Source organism: Pezoporus flaviventris, unplaced genomic scaffold (assembly GCF_033815535.1).
Source record: "Pezoporus flaviventris isolate CSIRO_AGI_PZ_B2104156 unplaced genomic scaffold, CSIRO_AGI_Pfla_v1 ptg000036l, whole genome shotgun sequence".
Taxonomy (NCBI): Eukaryota; Metazoa; Chordata; class Aves; order Psittaciformes; family Psittacidae; genus Pezoporus; species Pezoporus flaviventris.
The window spans coordinates 44014138-44037608 of record NW_026892584.1 but is presented as its reverse complement, the minus strand read 5'-3'; the positions used below and the strand labels follow the sequence as shown (position 1 = coordinate 44037608).

Below are 23471 nucleotides of genomic sequence, written 5' to 3'. Positions count from 1 at the left end.
AATCAGTTCATTGTAGTTAAAACTGCTTTTTAACAGTTTAAGTCCCTGTTCTCCTAGTTCAAGCATTAGACCAGGAACCCTGAGAAAGCCAGAGAGCAAATACGATCTTAACCGAGGTCACCTCCATTTTCAGTGACTGTCCAACAGCTGCCTGCATCACAACTTGTTATTTCTCCGAAATATCAAAAATAAATGTGGCACATGAGGCAGCTAAACAGATTATGGGATAACTATACTGAGGAAACATGTTATGATGGAATAAATGTTATCCCATGCTACCTACTATTACATTAATACAGCTTAGCTATAACAGCTATTTCAAAGCATGATCTGATCAAAGGGCAAGTTGACCAATAGCACGTATTTAAATATGTCACTGTTACCCCCTTATAAAATTGTGTTCTCCATCATGGTAGTTAGGGTACATTCTAGAGTAATATCATTCATTTAACCAATCCTGCTTTGTTCAGTGGGGCATCTCTAAGAAGGAAAAGCTTCCTTTAAGCATCTGAAGAATCAAAGCCTAATACTGTTCTTCTGGTGTGCTCCTGCAAACAAGCTTTCTCAAAACTTCTTTTCTAACCAAGGTTTATGGAGCTAATTGAATTTTTCCAGTCCTCCTTCACTAGCTCATAAGTAACACTGAAAGTCTTTCTGGCATGAATTTTGCAGCCTTCATGGCTTTTTTTAAAGATCAGCCTCCATGACTTTTGACTTGTTGGGTAAGAGGGGCTGGATGCAAAGATAAACAATCAAACTGGGGGAGTTGCCAAACCAGACCCAGAGATGTCTGTCAGGGAGGTGAATGAGCAGAACAACTGTTCTGGGGCAACACTCAGAGGTCTCTTACCCTTAGGCTTCAGCCTATTTTGAAGTAAATGGTTTTATCCTTCTTCATCCTAGCAGCCATTAGAAAATAAGTCTGCTTTGGTACAAAGCAGCATATGCTCAGGGCTGTCTGTTCTTATAATGGTATTAGCCTTTTCTTTTTTTCATCCTTTTGCATTTATATGGTCAGAAGAATTGCATTGAAAAACCAAAACATTGGCCATTGCTGCCAACTTTGTAAACATTTTCACCATGTTTGCCTCCTTTGCCACTGTTTCTCCGAGTTTTCCTATATGTCAACAGTAGCTTGAACTTTTTTACTGCATTTTGGAGCTGGATTTGGCTCTGACATGATCAGAAAGGTCTGTTCAGCCACTTCTCATCACATAATCCCATTTTTGAACCTTTCCTATACCGTTTCCAGTATTTTGACCTCAGGATGATAATTAAGAATAAATGTTTAAAAACATGTTCTTACATAAAGGTGTGACACACACAACTTCTGAGTAACAGTCTCATCTTTAGCACTTGACTGCCACATGAGACAAGCCAGAAATACAAAAGAATGTCCTGCTATGATACAAGGACATTAGCTAATCTGATTTTCCATCATAAGCACTTCAAATTCATGAGTCTATCCCTTCCCAAAAAAGGAGAATTTAGCTCAAAACCAGTGAAGTAGTAGAAGTTGTTAAAATTATTTTTAGTTCCTGTTTTTCAGACTCAACAGATTCAGGTTTTTAGACTACAATAAATTCAGATAATTTCCCAAGTTTTATCTGTCATCATGAGACTTTATTTTTCAGGAGCTGAGGCATTTAAATAAAAAAAAAGCAGTAAGTAAGATTAATACTCACACGTATGCAAATCATGCAAGCTAGCAACTCTGGGCGGGAATCCACAGCTCCTGCAAATAAGGTCATCTGAATATTTTAAATAAGGTAGCTTTTTCTTTTTTTACATTTTTACATTACGATCCTGAGTGTCAAATCTTTTGTTTTGTGAGCTTATCCTGTCCTTAATTGAAGGAGTCCATCTCTTGCATTTTTCAAAAAACACCAAGTCGTCGTACGTGCCGTCGTTCCCCCCCCCCCCCCCAAGACTTTATTCATGCCTCAGAAAAAGGCAACAGAAGAAACAAAGCACAGAATTTTAAGTAGCCTACAAAAATCCCTTCTCTCAGTTAATTGTGTAATCTCAGTCTTGATTGTATAATACTGCAAGTGCCTGTTGAGCATTCCAGGAAATACAGGGAATACATAATGAAAAAAAGAGGAGCTCTTTCTAGCTTTTCCTATTTAGCATATAACAGCCCTAAAAGACAGCCTTTTGTCTTTGCCAAGTCACTTCTAAAGAGAAATTTCTGACCTTTAATCCTACAATTACAACATATTGTTAATTTAAGATAGCTTAACCACTCAAGGTAACAAACTCTCCCCTAAAGAGAAAAAGCAGAAAAAGGAGAAAAATGTCACTTGCTAGGCCATGAAAGGAAACACAAAGAAGAAAAGCCTTATCCTCAGAGAAGTTTTGAACTATATATCGATTATATTCCCCTCCCAGAACACCAGAGAAGCAACCATAAAGCTTCTGAAACAGAAGGGCTTGTGTATTTCTGTCCTCACAGTTTTGTGCCCTAGGTGGAAACTGCAAAGCCTGCACTTCTTCCTTCTCAAAATCTGATGGTTCCCCAAATCCCTTTGTGAACCAACTACATTAGGGAACAGCAGGATTGAATGCTTTCTCAGCAAACTCTTTGAAACAGACACATTATTTTTCCAAATCTATGCATTCTATGTAAAGCAAAAATCTATGTGAAAGCATTTCACACAAGGCTTTTAAGTCTCAAACTCTCAGCAGGAACACTGTTGTTTTAGCATCCAGCTCCTATTCCTCATTGCTTGTTAATCTGCAGAGAGGTTATCCCATTTCTTTCATGTGACAGCTGTGGCTACAGTACAAGGAGTATTGCTTTACTGCAGGCACAGGAATATGCTACTGCTCCCCAACAGCAACCAAATGCTGTGGGGCCCACCCCATCATCGATCCCAATTTGCCAGTTCCCTGTCCCTGCCTTTTTTGTCACTGGTTTTGTGTTGTGGTCCTGTTCTCTAACTGTATGCTAGATATTAGCAGAGAACATTTATGAGTTCTTTAACTTCTCTGGGCCATGGCATTATCTTGCCTGAGCAAGCCTGCCTCAGTGGCATTTAACTGCTTTTCCTATTTCCAACTCTGGCTATTTGCCATATCTGTGAGAAAACCACTGAAAGCTGAATCTCTCAGCAAGGTCCTAAAACGTCTGTGCTGGCCTGCAGCACAAGGGCAAGCCTTGGTTGTATAGGTAACAGCACACATAGACAACTGCACTGACCTGACAGGAAACTACACCTTCACCAGTCTTAACGGTATTACTCACATCAAGTACAGCCCTTGGAAGCAACTGCTAGGAACCTGTTTCTCACCTGTGACAATTTCTATAAACAGGCCACAATCCCACCCCTCCCCTTCATCCCCCTCTTTCTACACTGGCTAGCCAGTGTGTTGGTGGCTTTATATTGACCAAATAAACGACTCTCAGCATAACTTCTCAAGGGTACCACAGTGCAGCCCCAGGACATGAAACGCAAGAGATAATTCTTATACGGATCTGCGATTTTCTTTCAACGTAGAGCCAGGGATCCACCGTGCAGACCCAACATGGGAGACCAGCGCCCCCAGCCCCGAACGCATCGTTCGCCCTCCTCCACTCCCACCGCCAGCAGCCAGCAGCCAGCCCCACCGCCTAAGCCGCTCTCAGCAGAGCGGGGCAGGGCGCCGGAAAAGCCAGGACCGGCGGCACTGTGACGCTTTGGCCGCCATTTCACCGCGCCGCTCTAACCCCTTTTCCTCACAGCAGCCGAACGGGAACAACCGAACCCATGACACAACCTCCCCTGCCTCGAGAACCCATAACCGCCCCTCGGCATCCCTCCCCTCCCTCCGCAGGGGCGGGGGCAGCGCTTGCGCGGTGGGTCCGGTGACCGCCGAAAGCGCGGGGGCACGTGTGGCGCGGTAGGAGGTCAGCTGCGGGGGCAGCGCATCTCGCAGACGCTCGGAGAGTCCTGTCGTGCTCGGCCGCTGTTTTCCTGCCCTCGCTATGGCCCCTGCTGAGATCCTCAGCGGCAAGATAGTCTCCGCGTACGTACTTTCAGGGGCCCGCCCGCCCATCCTTCCCGCCAAGAGCCCGGCGCTGCGTGGGGCTGGGGCTGCCTCGGGTGGGAGCCTGGGGGTAGCCGAGGGGATTTTTGCCCCTTGAGGTGGCTGAGATCGAGAAGGAGCCTGGTGTGGCTGTCGGGACGGAGGGGGGCAGCAGTGGAATGGGCCTGGGGTGGCTTTTGCTTTGGCTCTGCCAGGGGCAGAGGTTTAAAGATACCCTGCAGTTTTTTCACTACGTTGTAGTCAAAGCTCACTTTTTGCGGCTGGAAATTGTGGGAGTTATTAAATAAAGGTAGCACTGAAGATCAGAAGAACGTAAAGTGCTGTCTGTACACGCACACCCCAACCCCCCCACACACACACATCCCATCCAGAAGGCCAGGGGTGCCTCTGCTTGGTTCTCGGCAGTGTGCAGCACCATCCCTGTAGGGTGGCTCAGGATCTCTGCACAGTGAGGTGTGCAGGTGCTAGCTGACATGCACTCTTTATAGATTCATGCTAGGATGGTTTACAAGCAGGAGTTGGGAGCATGTGCTTTAAGTATGGTCTCTGTGTTCATACCGTGCAGGCATTGGTCACTCCTTTTTATGGAAAAATACTTTAATGAATGTACTGGATAACATGAAGATGAATGTTCATGGGTGTCCTGCTAAAGCTATTTGGAAGATTTGGCAGACCCTAAAGGAAAAGGTTTTTTTTTCTGCTGTTCAGCTTTTACTTAGCTGGCAAGCCCTGCGTATAGGTGAGCCTGTGTTGTGGCTTTCAGTTTGTTTGCTCTTCCTGCTGCTACTTCACATGCACATCTGGTAAGAAAGCTAAATCCATTTCCCTAACCCTAGTAAAGTGCAGTGTTTAGCGAAGTATTACCCTTTGCTAAACTGTTTGCCAAACCTTGTTTGCACTGTTATGTTCTGTGCAAACAAGGTTTGGTTAGGTAGCTTTGTTCGGTATCCCCTGTCTATAACCAGGGAATTTGGACAGAAAGGGTAAATTTGAAATGGTCTAAAGAAATCTAGAAAAGTGGTTAGACCTAAGTGTGGGTATGTACAACAGTCTACATCTGAGTGACAATGGAGCATTTCTGAAAAGTAGGCCTAATATGTCTTGAATCTGAATATTGATGATGAAAGAGTGCTTGTAAATTTTTTTACCCAGTAATTTTTGGGCTAGTTCCACTTGGGTATTGCAGTCTGGTTTTTGTGCTTCATCTTACACTGTCGGCAGTCTTTTTCCTACTGGAGTGCTTGAATGAGGCATGAGGAGATGTGCTATCCACCCCGCAGATACTTGTCCGTTTCTCCAGGCCCTCTAGAGAAACGCTGGTCCAGAGGATTTTCACTGGGAGCTCACCTCCTGGCCAAGAGTCTGCAGCAGCACAAGCAGCAATAGGAGTGTGCTTTTTGTCCCTAGGAAATTTCAGCTGAATTGCCTGTTGTAGAAAGGGGGAATGTTTCTGGTTACATCAACTGTAGAATCTTTTCAGTGACTGTCTTGTAGAGGGTGGGTTTTGTTACTTTATCCTTTAGTCCAGAAAAGTGTTTGTAAGTCAGTCAAATATTAACAAATGAGGTGAATTGATGAAGTAGTGTTACAGCTACATCTGTGTTTCTCTGTGTGTTAAATCAAAACTCGTAAATATTGTGAACTTTCTTCTCCTGCCACCAAACATCCCTTCCCCCCAAAAAGGTGAAAAAATATTGTAATTCAGAGTCATATCAGTTATTTAAACAAAAATCAGGTAGACAGTGCCATTCGTATTTTTGTGAAACATGTAAAGAGAAGAAATACTTTGAGAGAGAGTGAGAGCTTCCTTGCCTCTGTAAGGAAAACTTGATATAAAGCTAGTTCACACCTGGTAAGTCTTGGAAGGCTCAGAAAGGGTACAAAGAAAAATAGATGTTTTCAGTGGCTTTGAATATTACCTGAAGATAGTAAGCTTGGTTATGTCATGTATGGGAAGGAGAACATACAGGGCAGCAGACATTGTGTGGTGCTTAAGTTAATGCTTCTCTTGCTAAGGCTGCTTCTTTCAAGTAGAAGCAAACTCTTGTACCTGGACAGTCTGCGTAATGTTGGAATAAAATGTTTGAGCTGACTAATTATGTCAGAGTGGCTTTCCTCTACTTCTCTGAGTGGCTGTTTAGTAATTCATCCTTAGATTTTGCTGCAAATTAAATTTGCCTCATTGCAAATGAGTTGCAAAAGGTAATGTACTGCACAACAGAACAGTGAACAAATTGCTAATAAGATGAAGAGAAACAGTGTTTCAAGTATGCAGCGTATGGAGAGCTGGAGGGAATCAAAATAGAGTATTCTCAACCTTTTGTTGCTAGTATTCCCTTAAAGTAAAAATACTGTCTCTGAAAATACATACTCAAAGCAAAACATCATAGTGGCTCCTCTTTACAGCTTATGTTCACAGGAGTGAGTGTATTCAGTCATTATCATGTTAAGTAGCCCAGGTTTGGAAACCCCTCACTTGGCCTGAATTGTTTGATGGCGCCAGGAATGTACGAACATTCCTGGAGTGGATGAGCGGCTGATGCGTTGTGATGGCAGGGAAAACTTAACATACCTCCCAGCCCTTAGGGATGGGCCAGGTAGTGCGTTGAGTTTAAGGTACTGGATATAGCAATGATCACGCTCAGCTTGTAACTGGAGGTAACTGCAGTAAAGACAACTGTTCAGCTTTTTTCAGACTGGGCCTCAAAAGTTTTTTTGGAGTTCCTGTTGAAACTGCAGCTAATTCTAGCCTGAACTAAAAAAAAATATTCTCATCTGTGAGATCTGTTTGCCACGTCCTACCCAGAATGTTTCAGGCATGCACTGAAGTGTACCACATGTGGATGTGCTAAGTTAAAGTGGACTGTGTGGTCCAGTACTGCTCGTAGAAAGGGACAGAAACAGCCTGGTGTCATCTTCAGTATGGCTGTGTGTGTGCTCAATATCCAAGCCATTGCATATATGTAATCCCATGGGTGTGGTGGTGGGAGGCACTGACAATGGGAGGTATGGGAGACAAGAATCTCCTTTTACAGTAGAGCTGGAGGAGTATGGTTTGTCCTTTGTTGTTCTGGAAAATTCACGTAATGAGTTTAAATTCAGCCCTCTGTTGCAGTCTAGAGAAAGAAAGGCTAACAGGTTCTTTAATCTTTGGATCTGGCTTTTGCACTGTATGCTTAGAGCCATGTGCTGTCCTTAACCTGTGTGGACCCTGGACCCTTGTTTGCACTGTGAGTTTGTAGAAGGGCACATAGGTCTTAGCGTCAGAGGGATTTTGGAGAAACAGACACATGCAATTGCAAATTTGTGTCTGAAGACTTAAAAATGTTTTCATACAGCTAGTAAAAAGATGTTGATTTAACAATATGAACTTTTATCTTTGTGAAGACCTGAAGTCCACAATAAAATTTTGCAAACTGCATCACTAAATAGCTGCTGGCTTTCAAAGATTGTTTTGTAATGTATTTGTAAGTCTGCAGAGTTAAAACGGGATTTATTTTTCCCTTAATATTCTCTCAAACCTTTGCACCTGTGACTTTTGTGGTAACTAGAGAGCAGTGGTACTTAACACTAGGTGGCTGTCTAACAAGTGATTCTTGATTTAAAGCTCCTAAAGCAAATCAGCGCTGCTGTGTGTGTTAAGTTTCTTGAAGTGAACGAAGGTACTTTTCTGTAGCTGAAAGGGAAGTGAACTAATGTCTAATTACAGAGAGTACAGCAGTGTAATATGTGAATAGTCATGGCTGCTGGGGGTAAAATCATGCCACTGCCCCGCTTCACAGAGGACAGAGAGAAACTACACCCTTGGGTGGGCTTGTTTCTCCTCCACTGAGAAGGCTGGATTGAAAGTAAAACCCAGACCTGAAACCCTTTCCAGTTGCCTGTCTAGTATCATAGAATCATAGAATACTTAGGGTTGGAAAGGACCTTAAGATCATCTAGTTCTAACCCCCCTGCCATGGGCAGGGGCACCTTACGCTAAACCATATCACCCAAGGCCTCGTCCAACCTGGCCTTGACCACTGCCAGGGATGGAGCATTCACAACCTCCCTGGGCAACCTATTCCAGTGCCTCACCACCCTAACAGGAAAGAATTTCCTCCTTATATCCAATCTAAACTTCCCCTGTTTAAGTTTTAGCCCATTACCCCTTGTCCTGTCACTACAGTCTTTAATGAAGAGTCCCTCTCCAGCATCCCTATAGGCCCTCTTCAGATACCGGAAGGCTGCTATGAGGTCTCCACGCAGCCTTCTTTTCTCCAGGCTGAACAGCTCCAACTTCCTCAGCCTGTCTTCATACAGGAGGTGCTCCAGTCCCCTGATCATCCTCATGGCCCTTCTCCGGACTTGTTCCAACAGTTCCATGTCCTTTTTATGTTGAGGACACCAGAACTGCATACAATACTCCAGGTGAGGTCTCACAAGAGCAGAGTAGAGGGGCAGGATCACCTCCTTGGACCTGCTGGTCACGCTCCTTTTGATGCAGCCCAGGGTACAGTTGGCTTTCTGGGCTGCAAGCGCACACTGAAGCCGGCTCATGTTCATTTTCTCATCAACCAGCACCCCCAAGTCCTTCTCCACAGGGCTGCTCTGAATCTCTTCTCTGCCCAGCCTGTATCTGTGCCTGGGATTGCTCTAACCCAGGTGTAGGACCTTGCACTTGTCATGGTTAAACTTCATGAGGTTGGCATCAGCCCACCTCACAAGTGTGTCAAGGTCCCTCTGGATGGCATTCCTTCCCTTCAGGGTATCAACTGAACCACACAGCTTGGTGTCATCGGCAGACTTGCTGAGGGCGCACTCAATCATAATTTATGATGCAGTAGAGCTCTCATATGTTTTGTGTTTGTTTGCATTTCTTTTTGCTTTTAGGCGACAAATCAGTGATGTGCTTTCCTTACTGGAACACCAGAGACTGTTGTCAGAAATAGCTCCTTCAAAGAGCTGGCCCGCCGGACCAGGACGCACGCACAGGACATGTGCAGTAGGCTTCTGATGCTCCTTGAGATCATTGCGTTGCTGTTATGTGCTGCTTGTGAGCTCAGGCCCTGTTGTGTCTGCTGCTGTAGATTTGGAGCCTTCCCTGGGGCCTTACAGCAGGAGTGTAAGGAGAGGCAGTTGATTTTGCTACCCAGCAGATTTAACTTTTGTCACTTCAGCATGAAGAATTGCTAGGACAGGGCTTGCTGTAACATTGTTTTCTGAACTCATCAGCCAGTCGTAGTGTCAGGTGTTTTACAGAGGTGATAGCTAAAGGAAGCCTAGAAACTACTATTTCTTAAACAAGGTTGAAAACAAGCTCTTTTACTGAAGCTTGTTAAGAGACTTTGTACAGCTTGGCTAGACACACACACCTAAAAGTACTCTGAACCCTCTCTTCAGGTACAGTGGAGCTCTGACCATGTGATTTGGGATGCAGCAGGAGAGATACATGATTTGGGATGTAGCAGGAGGCTGTGATTTACCCTGAGGCAGAGCTTAGAACAGCCTTAGGGCTGCTTCTGGCTGGGCCAGCTGAAACTGTCCCTTGGGATCAGTGCTGCTGGGTTGCAGCAGAGCTGTATGCTGCTTGCATTTCCCTTTTTGCCTCTTGCATTTGTGATTTGGAGCTCATAGTTGAAGGGTAGACTTGACTTCACTGGCTGTCATCTTGGAATTTTCCTGTATAGCAGGAATTGCAGCCTTCCAGCTGGCATCAGCTACTTACTCTGTCCCTGTACCCTTGCTCTTTGCATTTTTAATGAACTGGCAACAACAGGACCTCCTCCAGTCTGGGGAGACCTTGTGATACTGATTTGAGGGTGGGTGAACATAAGGAAACCATCTGTGTCTGAACCCATAGGGTGTTTGGATTTGCTGAGTGTGATGGTAGTGCCTTCTCATCTCTGAGAATAGCGGGTGGGACACGGGCTGGAGGTCACATGGAGAAGGACAGACCTGTCAAGCCTCTAATGGTGTCCTGTGAGCTTTGCTTATGTTTCTTTTGCTTCTAAGTACATTTGCAGTCAAGTGCTACCATCTCCTTCCAGCTCTGTGAGCCCATGAGATGGGCACAATTGGTCAGTTCTCTCTGAATCCTGAATGCCTCTTGTGTGTAGACAGACCAGTGGTGCTAGGCTGCACCTGAGCTTTTGGGAGAATTTTAAATTTGAAAAACCACAACAGCCTGGCACTGGGGCCACTTTCCTACCACCTTCCCAGGTGGAGAATCATGCTCGTGGCCCAGACAGAGAAGTTGGAGTGCAAGGCTAGGGAGGGTGGTGACAGTGGCTTTTGAGCTGTCTGTGGCTAATATATTGGTGATGGATACTTGCTATTTCTAAAACATTACAGAGTGAACTGACATGAATTGACATCAGAGATTAACTCATCAGTGAATCCTCTCATGCTTCCCTTCAAAGTTGTGTTTTAATAATTGTACCTTTAAACTTTTTTCCTAAAGACATCATCTGAGCTGTGTAGAAGGGTTTAGCTAATTTTCCTCACAGCTTCTCCTCTGTCATAGAATCATTAGGGTTGGAAAGAACCTTAAGATCATCTAGTTCCAACCCCCCTGCCGTGGGCAGGGACACCTAACGCTAAATCATATCACCCAAGGCCTCGTCCAACCTGGCCTTGACCACTGCCAGGGATGGAGCATTCACAACCTCCCTGGGCAACCTATTCCAGTGCCTCACCACCCTAACAGGAAAGAATTTCCTCCTTATATCCAATCTAAACTTCCCCTGTTTAAGTTTTAACCTGTTACCCCTTGTCCTGTCACTACAGTCTCTAATGAAGAGTCCCTCTCCAGCATCCCTATACGCCCCCTTCAGATACTGGAAGGCTGCTATGAGGTCTCCACGCAGCCTTCTTTTCTCCAGGCTGAACAGCTCCAACTTCCTCAGCCTGTCTTCATACAGGAGGTGCTCCAGTCCCCTGATCATCCTCATGGCCCTCCTCTGGACTTGTTCCAACAGTTCCATGTCCTTTTTATGTTGAGGACACCAGAACTGCACACAATACTCCAGGTGAGGTCTCACAAGAGCCAAGTAGAGGGGCAGGATCACCTTGGACCTGCTGGTCACGCTCCTTTTGATGCAGCCCAGGATACGGTTGGCTTTCTGGGCTGCAAGCGCACACTGAAGCCGGCTCATGTTCATTTTCTCATCAACCAGCACCCCCAAGTCCTTCTCCACAGGGCTGCTCTGAATCTCTTCTCTGCCCAGCCTGTATCTGTGCCTGGGATTGCTCTAACCCAGGTGTAGGACCTTGCACTTGGCATGGTTAAACTTCATGAGGTTGGCATCAGCCCACCTCACAAGTGTGTCAAGGTCCCTCTGGATGGCATTCCTTCCCTCCAGCGTATCAACCGAACCACACAGCTTGGTGTCATCGGCAAACTTGCTGAGGGCACACTCAATCCCCCTGTCCATGTCAGCGACAAAGATGTTGAACAAGACCGGTCCCAGCACCGATCCCTGAGGGACACCACTCATTACTGGTCTCCAGCTGGACATTGAGCCATTGACCACAACTCTTTGCGTGTGGCCATCCAGCCAGTTCTTTATCCACCAAATGGTCCATCCATCAAATTGATGTCTCTCCCATTTAGAGACAAGGATGTCATGTGGGACAGTGTCAAACGCTTTGCACACGTCCAGGTAGATGACATCAACTGCTCTACCCCTGTCCATCAGTTCTGTAGCCTCATCATAGAAGGCTACCAAACTGGTCAGGCAGGATTTCCCCTTAGTGAAGCCATGCTGGCTGTCACCAAGCACCTTGTTGCTTTTCATGTGCGTTAGCATGCCTTCCAGGAGAATCTGCTCCAAGATCTTGCCAGTCACAGGGGTGAGGCTGACTGGTCTGTAATTCCCTGGGTCATCCATTTTCCCCTTCTTGAAAATAGGGGTTGTATTTCCCTTTTTCCAGTCATTGGGAACTTCACCTGACTGCCATGATTTCTCAAATATGATGGACAGCAGCTTCACAACTTCATTCACCAGCTCCTTCAGGACCCGCGGATGGATCTCATCAGGTCCTATGGACTTGTGCACATTCAGATTTTTAAGATGGTCTCGAACCAGCTCCTCTTCTACAGTGGGCCCAAGGCCTTCATTCTCACAGTCCCTGCATCAGCCTTCCAAGACTTGGGTGGTGCAGTCAGAGCCTTTGGCAGTGAAGAACTTCAGCCTTCTCCAAATCCTGGGTAGCCAGTTCTCCTGAGAGCTTCCTGAGGGGGCCTACATTCTCCCTAGTCTGTTTTTTATTTGCTATGTACCTGTAGAATCCCTTCCTGTTATCTTTAATACCGCTAGCTAAGTTTAATTCTAACTGAGCCTTAGCTTTCCTAACCTGCTCCCCAGCTTCTCGGACAACATCCCTGTACTCTTCCCATGCCACCTGTCCTTGCTTCCGCTTATTATAAGCCTCTTTTTTTCACTTGAATTTTCCTCAGCAGCTCCTTATCCGTCCAAGGAGGTCTCCTGGCCCTCCTGCTGCACTTCCTTCTAGTTGGGATGCAACACTCCTGAGCTTGCCGCAGGTGGTCCTTGAATATCAACCAACAGTCTTGGGCCCCTCTGCCCTCTAGGGCTGTATCCCATGGAACCTTCCGAAGCAGGTTCCTGAAGAGGCCAAAGTCTGTCTACCTCCCATTCTCTTTCTTGCTCCCATGGAAAAATCTTTGTCTTGTTTGGCAACCGTTGGGCTGGGGGCATTTTCTCACATGTATGTTGGCAACCTCAGAAGCAGGCAGGAGGCAGAAAGGTGAGTGTAGGACTGCAGCCTATCCAGCTTGGTTAGGCCAAGCAGGCAGGAAATAGAAACACATAGTATTGACCAACTGAGAGAGGTGTATCTGCAGGTACCTTCCGTTTGTTTAGCTATTTTACAGTTTTACCACTATAGATCCATCATGCTTTACCAGGACAGCATATGTGACACCATTGACTAGTGCTTGTGGAAAACAGGTAGATTTGTTATGGCATATGTGGAAAGAGGATGTGTTTCTGAAATCCCAGGAATTTCCATGACAAATTTTGGTTAGTTTTTTTGGTTGGTGTTGTTGGTTTTGTTTTTTTCTTTTGACTTGTGTCCTATGAGGTGGAAAAGAGGAGGGTGAAGAAGCACAAAGTAGAATTATTTAAAAAAAGCACCAAAACAACATAAACCCCAGAAGATGTTAAGTAAGTTTGAAACTTCCAAAGTGTTTGAAGAGACTTATGGACATTAACCTTCTTTGGAGGTTGCTGGGACCCAAGTACTTGGGCATAAGTACATACTTACCAGTCTGCCTACATGTCATCTTTTCAATTCCTGACTTACTACTGTATGAGAATTCAGCTGCTTGATTAACTTCAGCCTTGTTTGTTTGTTTGTTTTCCCCTTTTCAGACAAGTGAGAGAGAGACTAAAGCAGCAAGTTGTTGAGATGAAAGAGAAATTTCCAGGCTTCAGACCAGGACTTGCAATTTTGCAGGTATTGTTTTCTTTAATGACAACTACAGAAAATCTATTGCAATGGTAAGTGCACAGCTGGTGAACTTCATCAAAGTTGCTTTGCACAGATAACAGTTAAAAGGAACAGAAGAGCGGAGTTCCCCTGAAGGATAGTATCACAATTCTGAGATGACTTTTCCCCAGGTACTGAGGCCTGGAAACAATTTGGGGGATTTTTGCTGTTTTTTCTTTATTAAATCAGACCCTTGCAGTTGTGTTTGAGCATGTGTGTTTGTGGAATGGTGAAAGTAGGCTTCTTGCCTATTAAGAAGAAGCAGTGCTTGTAGACTCTATTCCAAGTCTTTGCATTTCTGTGAGCCACGAAGTCTGTCAGCTTTCAGAAACGTGTTTGTACCAGAAATCTCTGAAATGTGTTTATTACAGGATTTGTTATGCTGTTAAATCGGAACATGGAGAGACAAGGGGGTGGGGGGAACCAATCAAAACCACCTTTGGCCAAGGAGGCTTTGAGTGTGGGGGATGGAGCAAAATCCCATTTCTGAATTTGATGTCAATCAGAAGTGTAAGTGCTAGAGTCCACACAGAAACACTTGCGGAGAAAACAGGTACTTGTCAGTACAAGGGTTGGGCCCGTATTTGGCAGAATTAAGGTGATTTGTTTGGGTTTTGTTTTCTTTTAGCTTGTGGCTATAAAAATTGGAAATTCTTTATGCTTAGATCAGGTGGTAACTAGCAGTAGGAAGTGTCATGTAAAAAGAAGAAACTGTGGCCACAGAGCATTGGCGGATTGTAAGTGGCTGGTTAGAGAAGTGTCTTCTCTCCTTATTCAGTATTCTAGGCTTCTGAAGAGCTCTTGATACCTGTCTCTGGATTCTGGTGTGAAGACCACTGTAGTCCATAAAGACCATGCTCCTCTTGAATGCCATGAGCAAACTTGTCTGTGGTTTGGGGTTTTTCTGCTTTTCTTTTACATTAGTTTTAAAAAGATAATCTCTACAGAAAACTTGTCTTCAGGTGTTTAGAAAAAAGGAGGAAAGTCTTAAAATTTAGTAAGGGTCACTTTGATGGAAGTTGCTGAACTGATGACCTTGTGAATTGTCTTAAAAAATAGCTGTCTTATGATGTTGGATTTTTTTTTCTTGGTTGGCCTTTGTTCTCTTCAGTCTTGGATTGTCTCAGAGTCCTTTACAACCTCTTTCCTTTTTGGCTTTCTGACACTTTTGTAAGCTACCAAACAGTCTGGGCTTGGCATTCATCTCCTAATAAAGATACTCTCAGCTGTCTATTTTTCAGTTAAGTTAGGACAAGTAGCTGTTTCTGGTATGTAGTACCTCACACAATACATGCTCTTTTCTTGAGAGGTATCTAGTGTCCTCTGAGATCAAAGAATTTTTTTGTCCATAGTCAGGAATGACCTCTTTCACAAAATATATGTGGTCTGTTGACTGACGTCTCCTGATCCCTGCACTCTTTTCTGCCCTGTCTGAGGCATACCTTTTCCTAAACCTAACAGGCTTTAAAGGGGAGATAGCCCCTTTGTCTAACATTAGGGAAGAAGAACCAGTGTATGCTGAGTGACCAGGTAATGCAGTCACGCCTGTAGTTTGTAATCTGTGTGAGCACCAGGGATAGTCCTCAAGTATCAGGGAATGGGGTTTCAAGAGTTTGCTTATCAGCTTTTTCTTTATTTGCCTCTCATTTTCATATGGTTACAAGGAATATTACTTTAATAAAACATACTGAATGATGCAAGGAGTCTTCTGAAATGCAGCTGTACTGTAAGCACCCAGTACTGTAAAAAAACTACAGGCATTTGCTCCACTTGCCGCTTTCTTTTTGTGCATTGCTTTGTTCTAGTTTTGGTGTTTTTTGTTTGGCAGGAAAATGCTCAAAGTTTGAAACAGTAGTAGAAGAATTTGCTCCATAAAGGCACATGTATGTGCATAAAATTAAGTTTCCTGGATATCAGAGAGGCCCAATTTTTCTGAGCGCCTTAATCCAATAATTTAATGTTACCAATGCCTGCTGATCATGTTAATTAGCTAGAGATTTAACTTTCTCAGATGAGATGGCAGGTAGTATTTTCTGCTTTGGAGAGCGCTGTGTTCATAAGGTTTTTCAACAGGGAAAATGGTGTTTATGGAGGAAATAGGAAATCTTTCCTGTTAGCTTCGCATGCTTAAAGCCTCTACCAGTGTGTTTTAAAGTTACTCAAGAATACCTCTGCCATCTTGGTGTACCTCAAAGGAAGCTAAGGGTCAGGCCCATCTCAGCCTGCATCTGGGTCTCTATTCTGCAACATGACTCAACTGTCTTTTCATCCTTAGGTTGGAAATCGGGATGATTCAAACCTTTACATTAATATGAAGCTGAAGGCTGCTGCTGAGGTAATGCCCAACCTCTTAATATTTCTTTTTACCTTCCCACAGTAGGTCCAATCTCAATATGAAAACACAGATGCAAATCAAATAGTTTTGTCTAAGCTTTGCCTGTATTGGAGAAACTAGTGTTGGCCTGAATTCTTTGTTGTAAGTAAGTAGTGTAGGTGTGTAACCTGACGTGTAGCAAAGTGGGGTATTCCAGTAACAACAGTGTGGGCTGGTGCCACTTCTTGTGGGATCATCTCCTAGATTACATGTGTCTGAAGTGCTGATGCTCTGTCTTTCCTGACCTGTCACCATGTGCTTATATTTCCTGAATGTCTTGTAACTGAAGTTGCCTTGCATCTGTCACCAAGTGGTATGTTACATGCTATAGCAGGGCTGGGAATGTAGATTAGTCCCTGTTTCCCTGTGTGATATCTAGCATCTTCTTTGCTGGCATTTCAAGGCAGTATGCTGTCAAGTTCAGATTATGTTCATGTCAAAAGGTGAATAGGACAGTTGAAGTATGGAATGATCTATATAGGCAAAGCACTAATCTTTCTTCTTTCATTGATAGTATTTCCAAATAATAGGACTGTAGCCACAGGAACAGGAGACAGACCTGGGAAATGTGATAGAATGTAGCTGTGACTGGGCTGGACTGGGAGAATAGCCACATCAATCCCTGATGTCAATTCAGAAATCATATAATTTTGGTATTCTCATTTGCAGATTGGGATCAGTGCCAATCACATAAAACTGCCAAACACAGCAACAGAAGCTGATGTAAGTAGTTATAGCCAGTAATGAAAAAATACATAACACTGGTGTTGAGCTCAATAGGTGAACTTACGTTTGTCCTCTCTTTTTATATGAAAAAGAGACTACTTGCCTGTAGATATTAACTAATTAAAAAAAACAGCTGCAACCTGCTGAGGGTTTTGATGTGTTTTTTTTTATTATTATTATTTTTTAGCTTTTAAATAAAAAAACTACAACATAAAATTTAGACTTTAACAGGTATTTTTGAAAAAGTAAAAAAATATGAGTCATTATATTTTTGGGTGGAAAAACTAAACTTCTTGTGTGTATCTTTTAATCCAGATAGGATTATGGTTTTTTATTTACATCAGTCATATTTCAGTTTATCGGCCATTGCATTTTTGGTCTTTACTTGTAGGTCCTCAAGTGCATTGCCTCTTTGAATGGAGACCCTGCTGTTCATGGCTTTATAGTGCAGCTGCCACTTGACTCTGATAAACCCATCAATACAGAAAAAATAACCAATGCTGTTGCACCTGAGAAGGATGTAGATGGGTAAACTGACTTCACCCCTGGAGAGCATGACAGGCACTCCAGAAAGAAAACTTTTTTTTTTGTTTTTTTTTTTCCCTTCAAACAGTGATAATGAGGCTGGGAATCTTACTTGGCCTTTATTCTTTCAAAATGCAGCTTAAGTAGCATCAATGCTGGGAAACTCTCTAGAGGGGACCTTGGAGACTGCTTTATTCCCTGTACACCAAAAGGATGCATGGAACTTATCAGACAGACAGGTAAGGAGGCTTCCATCCATTATTCATGAGTGCAGTAGTCTTCAGTAAGAGGATAAATTATGCACATTGCAAGGCTGTGCTTCACATCAAAACTTTTGTTGAGATGCCGCATGTCATCTCTGCCTTTTCAGATAGTAAAAAAACTGGTTTTAAAGTGGTCCTTCCTTCCTCCCTCCCAACTCCAATTCCCTGTCACACACAACCGAGAAGAAAAATAGATCCTTGTCTGGAGTTCAGCTATAACAGTTATTTTCTCTTTCCTAGTAGCTGGTGCAATGCTGTGGTTTTGGATTTAGTCTGAGAACAAACTAACACACCATTGTTTTAGTCATTGCTAAGTAATGCTTACCCTGGTCAAGGACTTTTCAGTCTCATGCTCTGCCAGTGAGGAGGGGCACAAGAAGCCGGGAGGAAGCAGAGAAAGGACACCTGACCTGAACTAGCCAAAGGGGTATTCCATACCACAGCAGGTCATGCTCACTGTATAAACTGGGGGGGAGTCACCCGAAAGGCCAGATTGCTGCTCGGGTTGAGCTGCGTATCAGTCAGCAGCTGGTGAGCAATTGCATTGCGCATCGCTTGTGTTTATTGGTTTTGGTTTGTTTTTTTTATTTTTTGTTTCCGTTTTAAGTTTTATATTCTCTCCCCATGTTATTTCCCTTATCATTATTCTTATTAGCAGTAGTAGTTTTGTATTATACCTTTAGTTATTTGGACTGTTCTTATCTCAGCCTGTGGGATTTATATTCTTTCAGTTCTCTTCCCTATCCCTCTGGGAACTGATGGAGGGTGGAAGGGAAGAAGGGAGGGAGTAACTGCATGATTCTGAATTACTGGCTGGGGCTTAAACCACAACTATCCTGAAGTACCAGAGCCAGACTTAAACTGACCAAAAGACTCCAGAGCTGTTTGGGTTAGTTTGTACAATGGCCTATTTTTACTTTCTGTGGTGCAGGCATCCAGGTTGCAGGAAAAAGGGCTGTAGTGGTTGGTCGCAGTAAGATTGTTGGTGCTCCCATGCATGATCTGCTGCTCTGGAATCATGCAACTGTAACCACTTGCCATTCAAAGACCTCAACACTGGCGGAGGAGGTAAGAACAGGCTGGATGCATGAGTCTGTTAGTTACCTGCTGCAAGCCAGTGCTGTCTGCACATCCCTGCTTGGTGTATTTCTACCAAGTCATTAGGTCTGGCTCGTCTTTCATCTGAATCAGTTTGCCAGTTCTGTTCATTGCATGGCTGTGTGAATACTTACACTGGAATAGGATCTTGGTTATTTTTTGCCCTTAATTAGAGGGGTTTAATTATAACAGTAAAATTCTTATTTTCTTTGGGCAAGTGCTGAGAATTTAAACATCCCTTCCTCCATGTAGTGGCCTGCAAGACAACATGTTTGGTTTTGGCTTTTTGGGGGTTGTTTTCTTCCCAGAAGGGCCAGGTACTCTTTTGCTCTAATGGCTGGAAAATGCTTTCTTCAAGTTTGGTTTTTTTTTCCAGTCTATTTTCTATGACTGTGAGTTGGTACCATTTTCCTCTCTAGCAGTGAGAATGACAGAAATAGTGTGTTGCTGTGCTGCCACCTACTTGGATTTCATAGAGCAATCAACACTGCCAGGCTCTGTAGGCAAGTATTAAAGCTGAAAAGGGGGTAGGTGTATTTGAATATAACTCACAAAGATCAGAAATACTGCAATGCTTCATGCCACTAAGCTGCTGTTCAATAAGACTGTCATTAGGTTGATTAACAATTGAAGTACTAATTCTTAATGAAATCTTAAAAATAATTTATCTACTTTGAAGATAAAAAGAGAAACTTCCAAGGGTTATCCACTTCCTAAGCAAACATGAATGAAGCAGTGCAGGAACTGACGAGCTTTAATCAGTGTCTTCAGCACCAGCTTTGTGACCAAATCTGTCAAATTTCCTGAGTACTGTCTGATCAAATATTAGTGCTGAATTACAGGTAGCTTCCCTGGAGTTGTATGTTACACAATCCTGGACGTAAAAATCTCAAGACAAGTGAAGTGACGCTTAAGAGTTCACTTCAGGGTGAACGTGCAGGGATTGTTCTTGGCTGCTGACTGAGGAGTGCTGGTTGTATTTCTAGCATTGAAAAGAACAACTGAATATGTAGGATATTTGAAGGGAGAAAGATAAGAATATGGAGAAGGCTTTAATTTTATTTAAAAGTAGTCTGTATGATCCACTTGGGAATCATGGAGGAGTTCAAAGGAGGTTCAAAGGAAGCGTTGACTAGCAGTCATTCAAGGTAGGGGTGTGAAAATAGGCCATAATTTCTGATCACAGGAATTTGTCCATGCCAAGGAACTGCTAGCTGCCTTTAATTGCTGACGATGCCCTTTCATCCCTTCAGTAGCAATGGGTGAGCGCACAGTTTCATGCAATTGAAGCTGCTGAAGCAGCTCTGCATTTTTCCACAGTCAGTGTGATACAGAGTTGTTTGCCTTTTTTTTCATATAGGTTGGTAAAGCTGATATCCTGGTGGTTGCAGCTGGTAAAGCTGAAATGGTGAAAGGTGAATGGATCAAACCTGGTGCGATCGTAATAGACTGTGGAATTAACCATGTGCCAGGTGTGTGGGTAATGTATAAAGAGTGGGAATGTGTTTATTTGTATATAAATTCAGTTGCTAAGTAAGTACAAGGATACTGTTTCCTTGGTGTTTCTAGTCAATAGGACTTCTTTCCCTTTTAAGTCTGTCTTAGGTAATGATTGCAACCCCTGGAGAAGCTAGCATAAAAGAGGTTCTGAAGTACTGTCCTAAAGCAGATCAGTGGCAGTTTTATTTCTGCCTTCCATGATGCTGATGATTAGTAGAGGAAAGAGGAGGCTAGGGAATACAGCAAAAGAATATCCGTGTAATTTGCCCCATCTACATAGTGTAGTCTTGCTGCTGTTGTCACTTGTGAGCACACAGCTTTGCTGTCATTACTTTGCAGTTAGATCTTATAAGCTGTTCTGTTTGAAATACATAAATGACAAGCAAGTAGCTGTGGATTTGTTGGGTCACAACATTAACTTTTTAGGCTTGAATGGCTGTTGTCTTTAAACAAAGCAGTTTCTGCAAGAGTATTTGGTGACAGTGGCTCTGGCACAGAACAAAGTGCTTTAACATAATGGATTTTAGAGTAGGGTTTCACTTAGCTACTCCTTCCATGTAATTTGCTCCAGCTACATAGTGAAGTCTTGCTGCTGTTGCCATTTGTGAGCGCACAGCTTTGCCGTCATTACTTTGCAGTTAGATCTTATAAGCTGTTCTGTTTGAAATACATAAATGGCAAGCAAGTAGCTGGGGATTTGTTGAGTCACAACATTAACTTCTTAAGCTTGAATGGCTGTTGTCTTGAAACAAAGCAGCTTCTGCAAGAGTATTTGGTGACAGTGGCTCTGGCACAGAACAAAGTGCTTTAACATAATGGATTTTAGGGTAGGGTTTCACTTAGCTACTCCTTCCTTGTAAAGAAGGAACAGGCAGTCTGGCAATTTCTGTTTTCATCTCATTTTAAATCCAAATTACAGATATTGAATGATATGGAAAATTAGTCACCATCCAACTATCTCTGTACTACACCCACATAGCTTTTAGAAGGTAGTTTTCATAATTAATCAGTCATTCTGTTGCCATTATTTAATGGAATATAAAGAAATTTCTGTTCAGAAGTCTTGTTCCTCAAAGATGACATTGAGTTGCATTTAAAAACATTAATCCTCTGTCTAATTAAAGTCATCTGCTGCTGCTGTTTGTTGTTTGATGTATTTGTACCCAAACTTAGGCAATTCGCCAAAACCCATAGGGTCACTGCTTATTTGCATGAAACAGAACGGCTTGGAATCTCCCCCATTAACACGTTGCAAATAAAACTACCATTGTGTTTCTGATGTACAGTATGACCTTTTTTTTCAGGCTTGATGTGAACTGCATCTCTGAGGACACATCCCTGACTCTTGCAGTTAGTGCACCTTGGGCAGTGCACTGAGTTATGAGCCTAGTCAGTGTTGCATGGCAATATGCTTAATGTCATTGTGAGACTTGGTAGTCTGGTACTTGATAGAGTGCCATGGAAATTCTGAGGTTTCAAAATAATGAATGTCATGGACTTCTTTTTCTGTGGTTTTCTGAAGCTGCTGAGCTTTCCTGCCGCTTTCTTGCTTTCTGATAGGTTGTGAAAAAGTTCTCAGATGAATCTTTTGGGAAATTGGTGCCAGAATTGTGGGAATTGTAATGCTACAGGAAAAAAAAACAGTAGCTAGTTTGCCAGCTTTTCCAGCTACATCTCCGTACAGATATTGCTAGCAGCAATATTCTACAGATAGAATATTGCTGCTAGCTGTGATAGTGCTTTGAATGGAATGAGGGGAGAAATAACACATTTCCAATACATCTTACATTGGCTGTAAGTGCCCCCAGCTCGGTGTCTCCTAGATGTAGATGTGAGTTACAGCTGAAGGACATGGCAATCTCTGAATATACCCGTACTTTGCAACTTAGGGTGCCCTCTCAGGCAAATGCCAATATGATTTGACATATCAGGACCTTGACTTCATGCAGGCTTGCCAAGTTGGAGTTAAAAAAAGTTATAGCCACATAATGCCATGCAAATCCAGCTGTTGTGTATTTGAATGGCAGGTGACCTGTATGCTCCCAAGGCTGCCAGTTTGGAGGCTAGAGTAGGTAGTTTAGGCACATCTGGTTTTGTGTTCATGTACTACAGCTGAACAGAATTTCTTCCAGGTCTCCAGCTAGAGAGAGAGGAAGGAGGATCTTCTGAAACCTCTGTTAGAGCAAACAACTGTGTCTTATTCCCTTTCCAGGCTGGATTGTATTTGTCTTTCTCACTGCTGCAGTGAGAGGGCTAGTCCAACAAAAATTTAAATGCCTTATTCCAGGACTGTAGAAATTGCTCTGCTACAGGAAGAGAGAGCAGTGCAGGTAGAGAATATTCTCAGAGATGTCATAGTCTCTGGAGTGTCCCTCTCCCGAGTCCTGATGGAGGAAGCAACCCAGTTCAGAGTCCTCTTCTGCTGTGGGGTTTTGTAACCCCAGCCAACAGGAAATCTTGAACAGTGGATATAAGAGCAGCAAAGGAAGTTCAGCCTCTGTGTATCTTGGTGCCATGCTCTTTAAACACCAGAAGAGCTAGAAAAATACAGAAAGCTTTGACTTGATGTTTTGTTTATATCTTCATGTACTGGGAATCAAGGTGCCATCATAGGCCTATAAGATCAGACTGTGTTGGATCTCTCATGAAACGCCTTTCCCAGTGCTGTACAGAAAATAAACAGACTGGAAGCAGGTGATCTAATGTTTTATAGATAAGGGTCATGTATGGGCTTGTGTGTTTACAGTCATATATCCATCAGAAACTTGTTAGAATTGTATGTACATTGGCAAAAGTTTGCTTGAAAGTCATGCGAATATTCCCAGCCCTTATCTATTGAAAGTAGCTGAATTAGCTCCAGTCCAGAAGCTACGCTCAGGCTGTCTGTCACGCAGCTGTCTCTGGAGGTAGATGGAGACCATCTTACCTGTTCAGTCCATGTGTGTAGATATGCCTTTCACTTTGATATCAGGGTCCTCAGGTGCTCTCTCATGTGTTCCAGTTGGCTACAGAACCTATGGGACTAAGGAAAACACAGGCACTGGGAATGGTTATAGTGTCGCAGTTACTGTTTGTAACTGGTTTTGGTTTGTTTGTGTTTTTTTTAAGAATGTAATGAGGAATACTGAGAAGGTAAAATTATGGGGAGAGGCAGAAAGTGTTGTATGTGAGCTTTCCTTCAAAAGACTGATGTTTTAAGGCTAATCAAGCATTAAGTTGTTAAGAAGTTAAGTTAATCCTAAATTGTGCTCAGCAGTGCTTGGCGTGAGGAGCAGATGCAGAGGCAAGGACTGGGGGTCTGTTTAGCTTGTGGTCACCACGTCTGTGTAACGGATTAGGCTATTTGTGTTTCGTGTGCCTACTTGTTTTCATCATTCTTGGGCCTAGAGTCTTCCTGGTCAGGGTAGCAGGTAGGCCTCCTTGGTGTCCTTGGAAGAAACTATGATTATGTTATTTGCCTT

General features: G+C 43.3%; 1 protein-coding gene across 2 annotated transcripts in view; it reads left to right on the top strand.

The window, feature by feature from the left end:
- Nucleotides 1–3899: 3899 nt before the first annotated feature.
- Nucleotides 3900–23471, top strand: part of MTHFD1 (methylenetetrahydrofolate dehydrogenase, cyclohydrolase and formyltetrahydrofolate synthetase 1) — a 45080-nt gene continuing 25508 nt past the window's right edge. The window contains exons 1-8 of one of the 2 annotated variants that reach the window (XM_061464185.1): nucleotides 3900–4008; nucleotides 13407–13491; nucleotides 15800–15859; nucleotides 16568–16621; nucleotides 17016–17152; nucleotides 17288–17388; nucleotides 18344–18480; nucleotides 19871–19982. In XM_061464185.1, the coding sequence (XP_061320169.1) occupies nucleotides 3968–4008; nucleotides 13407–13491; nucleotides 15800–15859; nucleotides 16568–16621; nucleotides 17016–17152; nucleotides 17288–17388; nucleotides 18344–18480; nucleotides 19871–19982 (727 nt within the window). In that variant the 5' untranslated portion in view covers nucleotides 3900–3967. The remainder of the gene's footprint in view (nucleotides 4009–13406; nucleotides 13492–15799; nucleotides 15860–16567; nucleotides 16622–17015; nucleotides 17153–17287; nucleotides 17389–18343; nucleotides 18481–19870; nucleotides 19983–23471) is intronic. The other variant, XM_061464186.1, reaches the window with a different exon arrangement.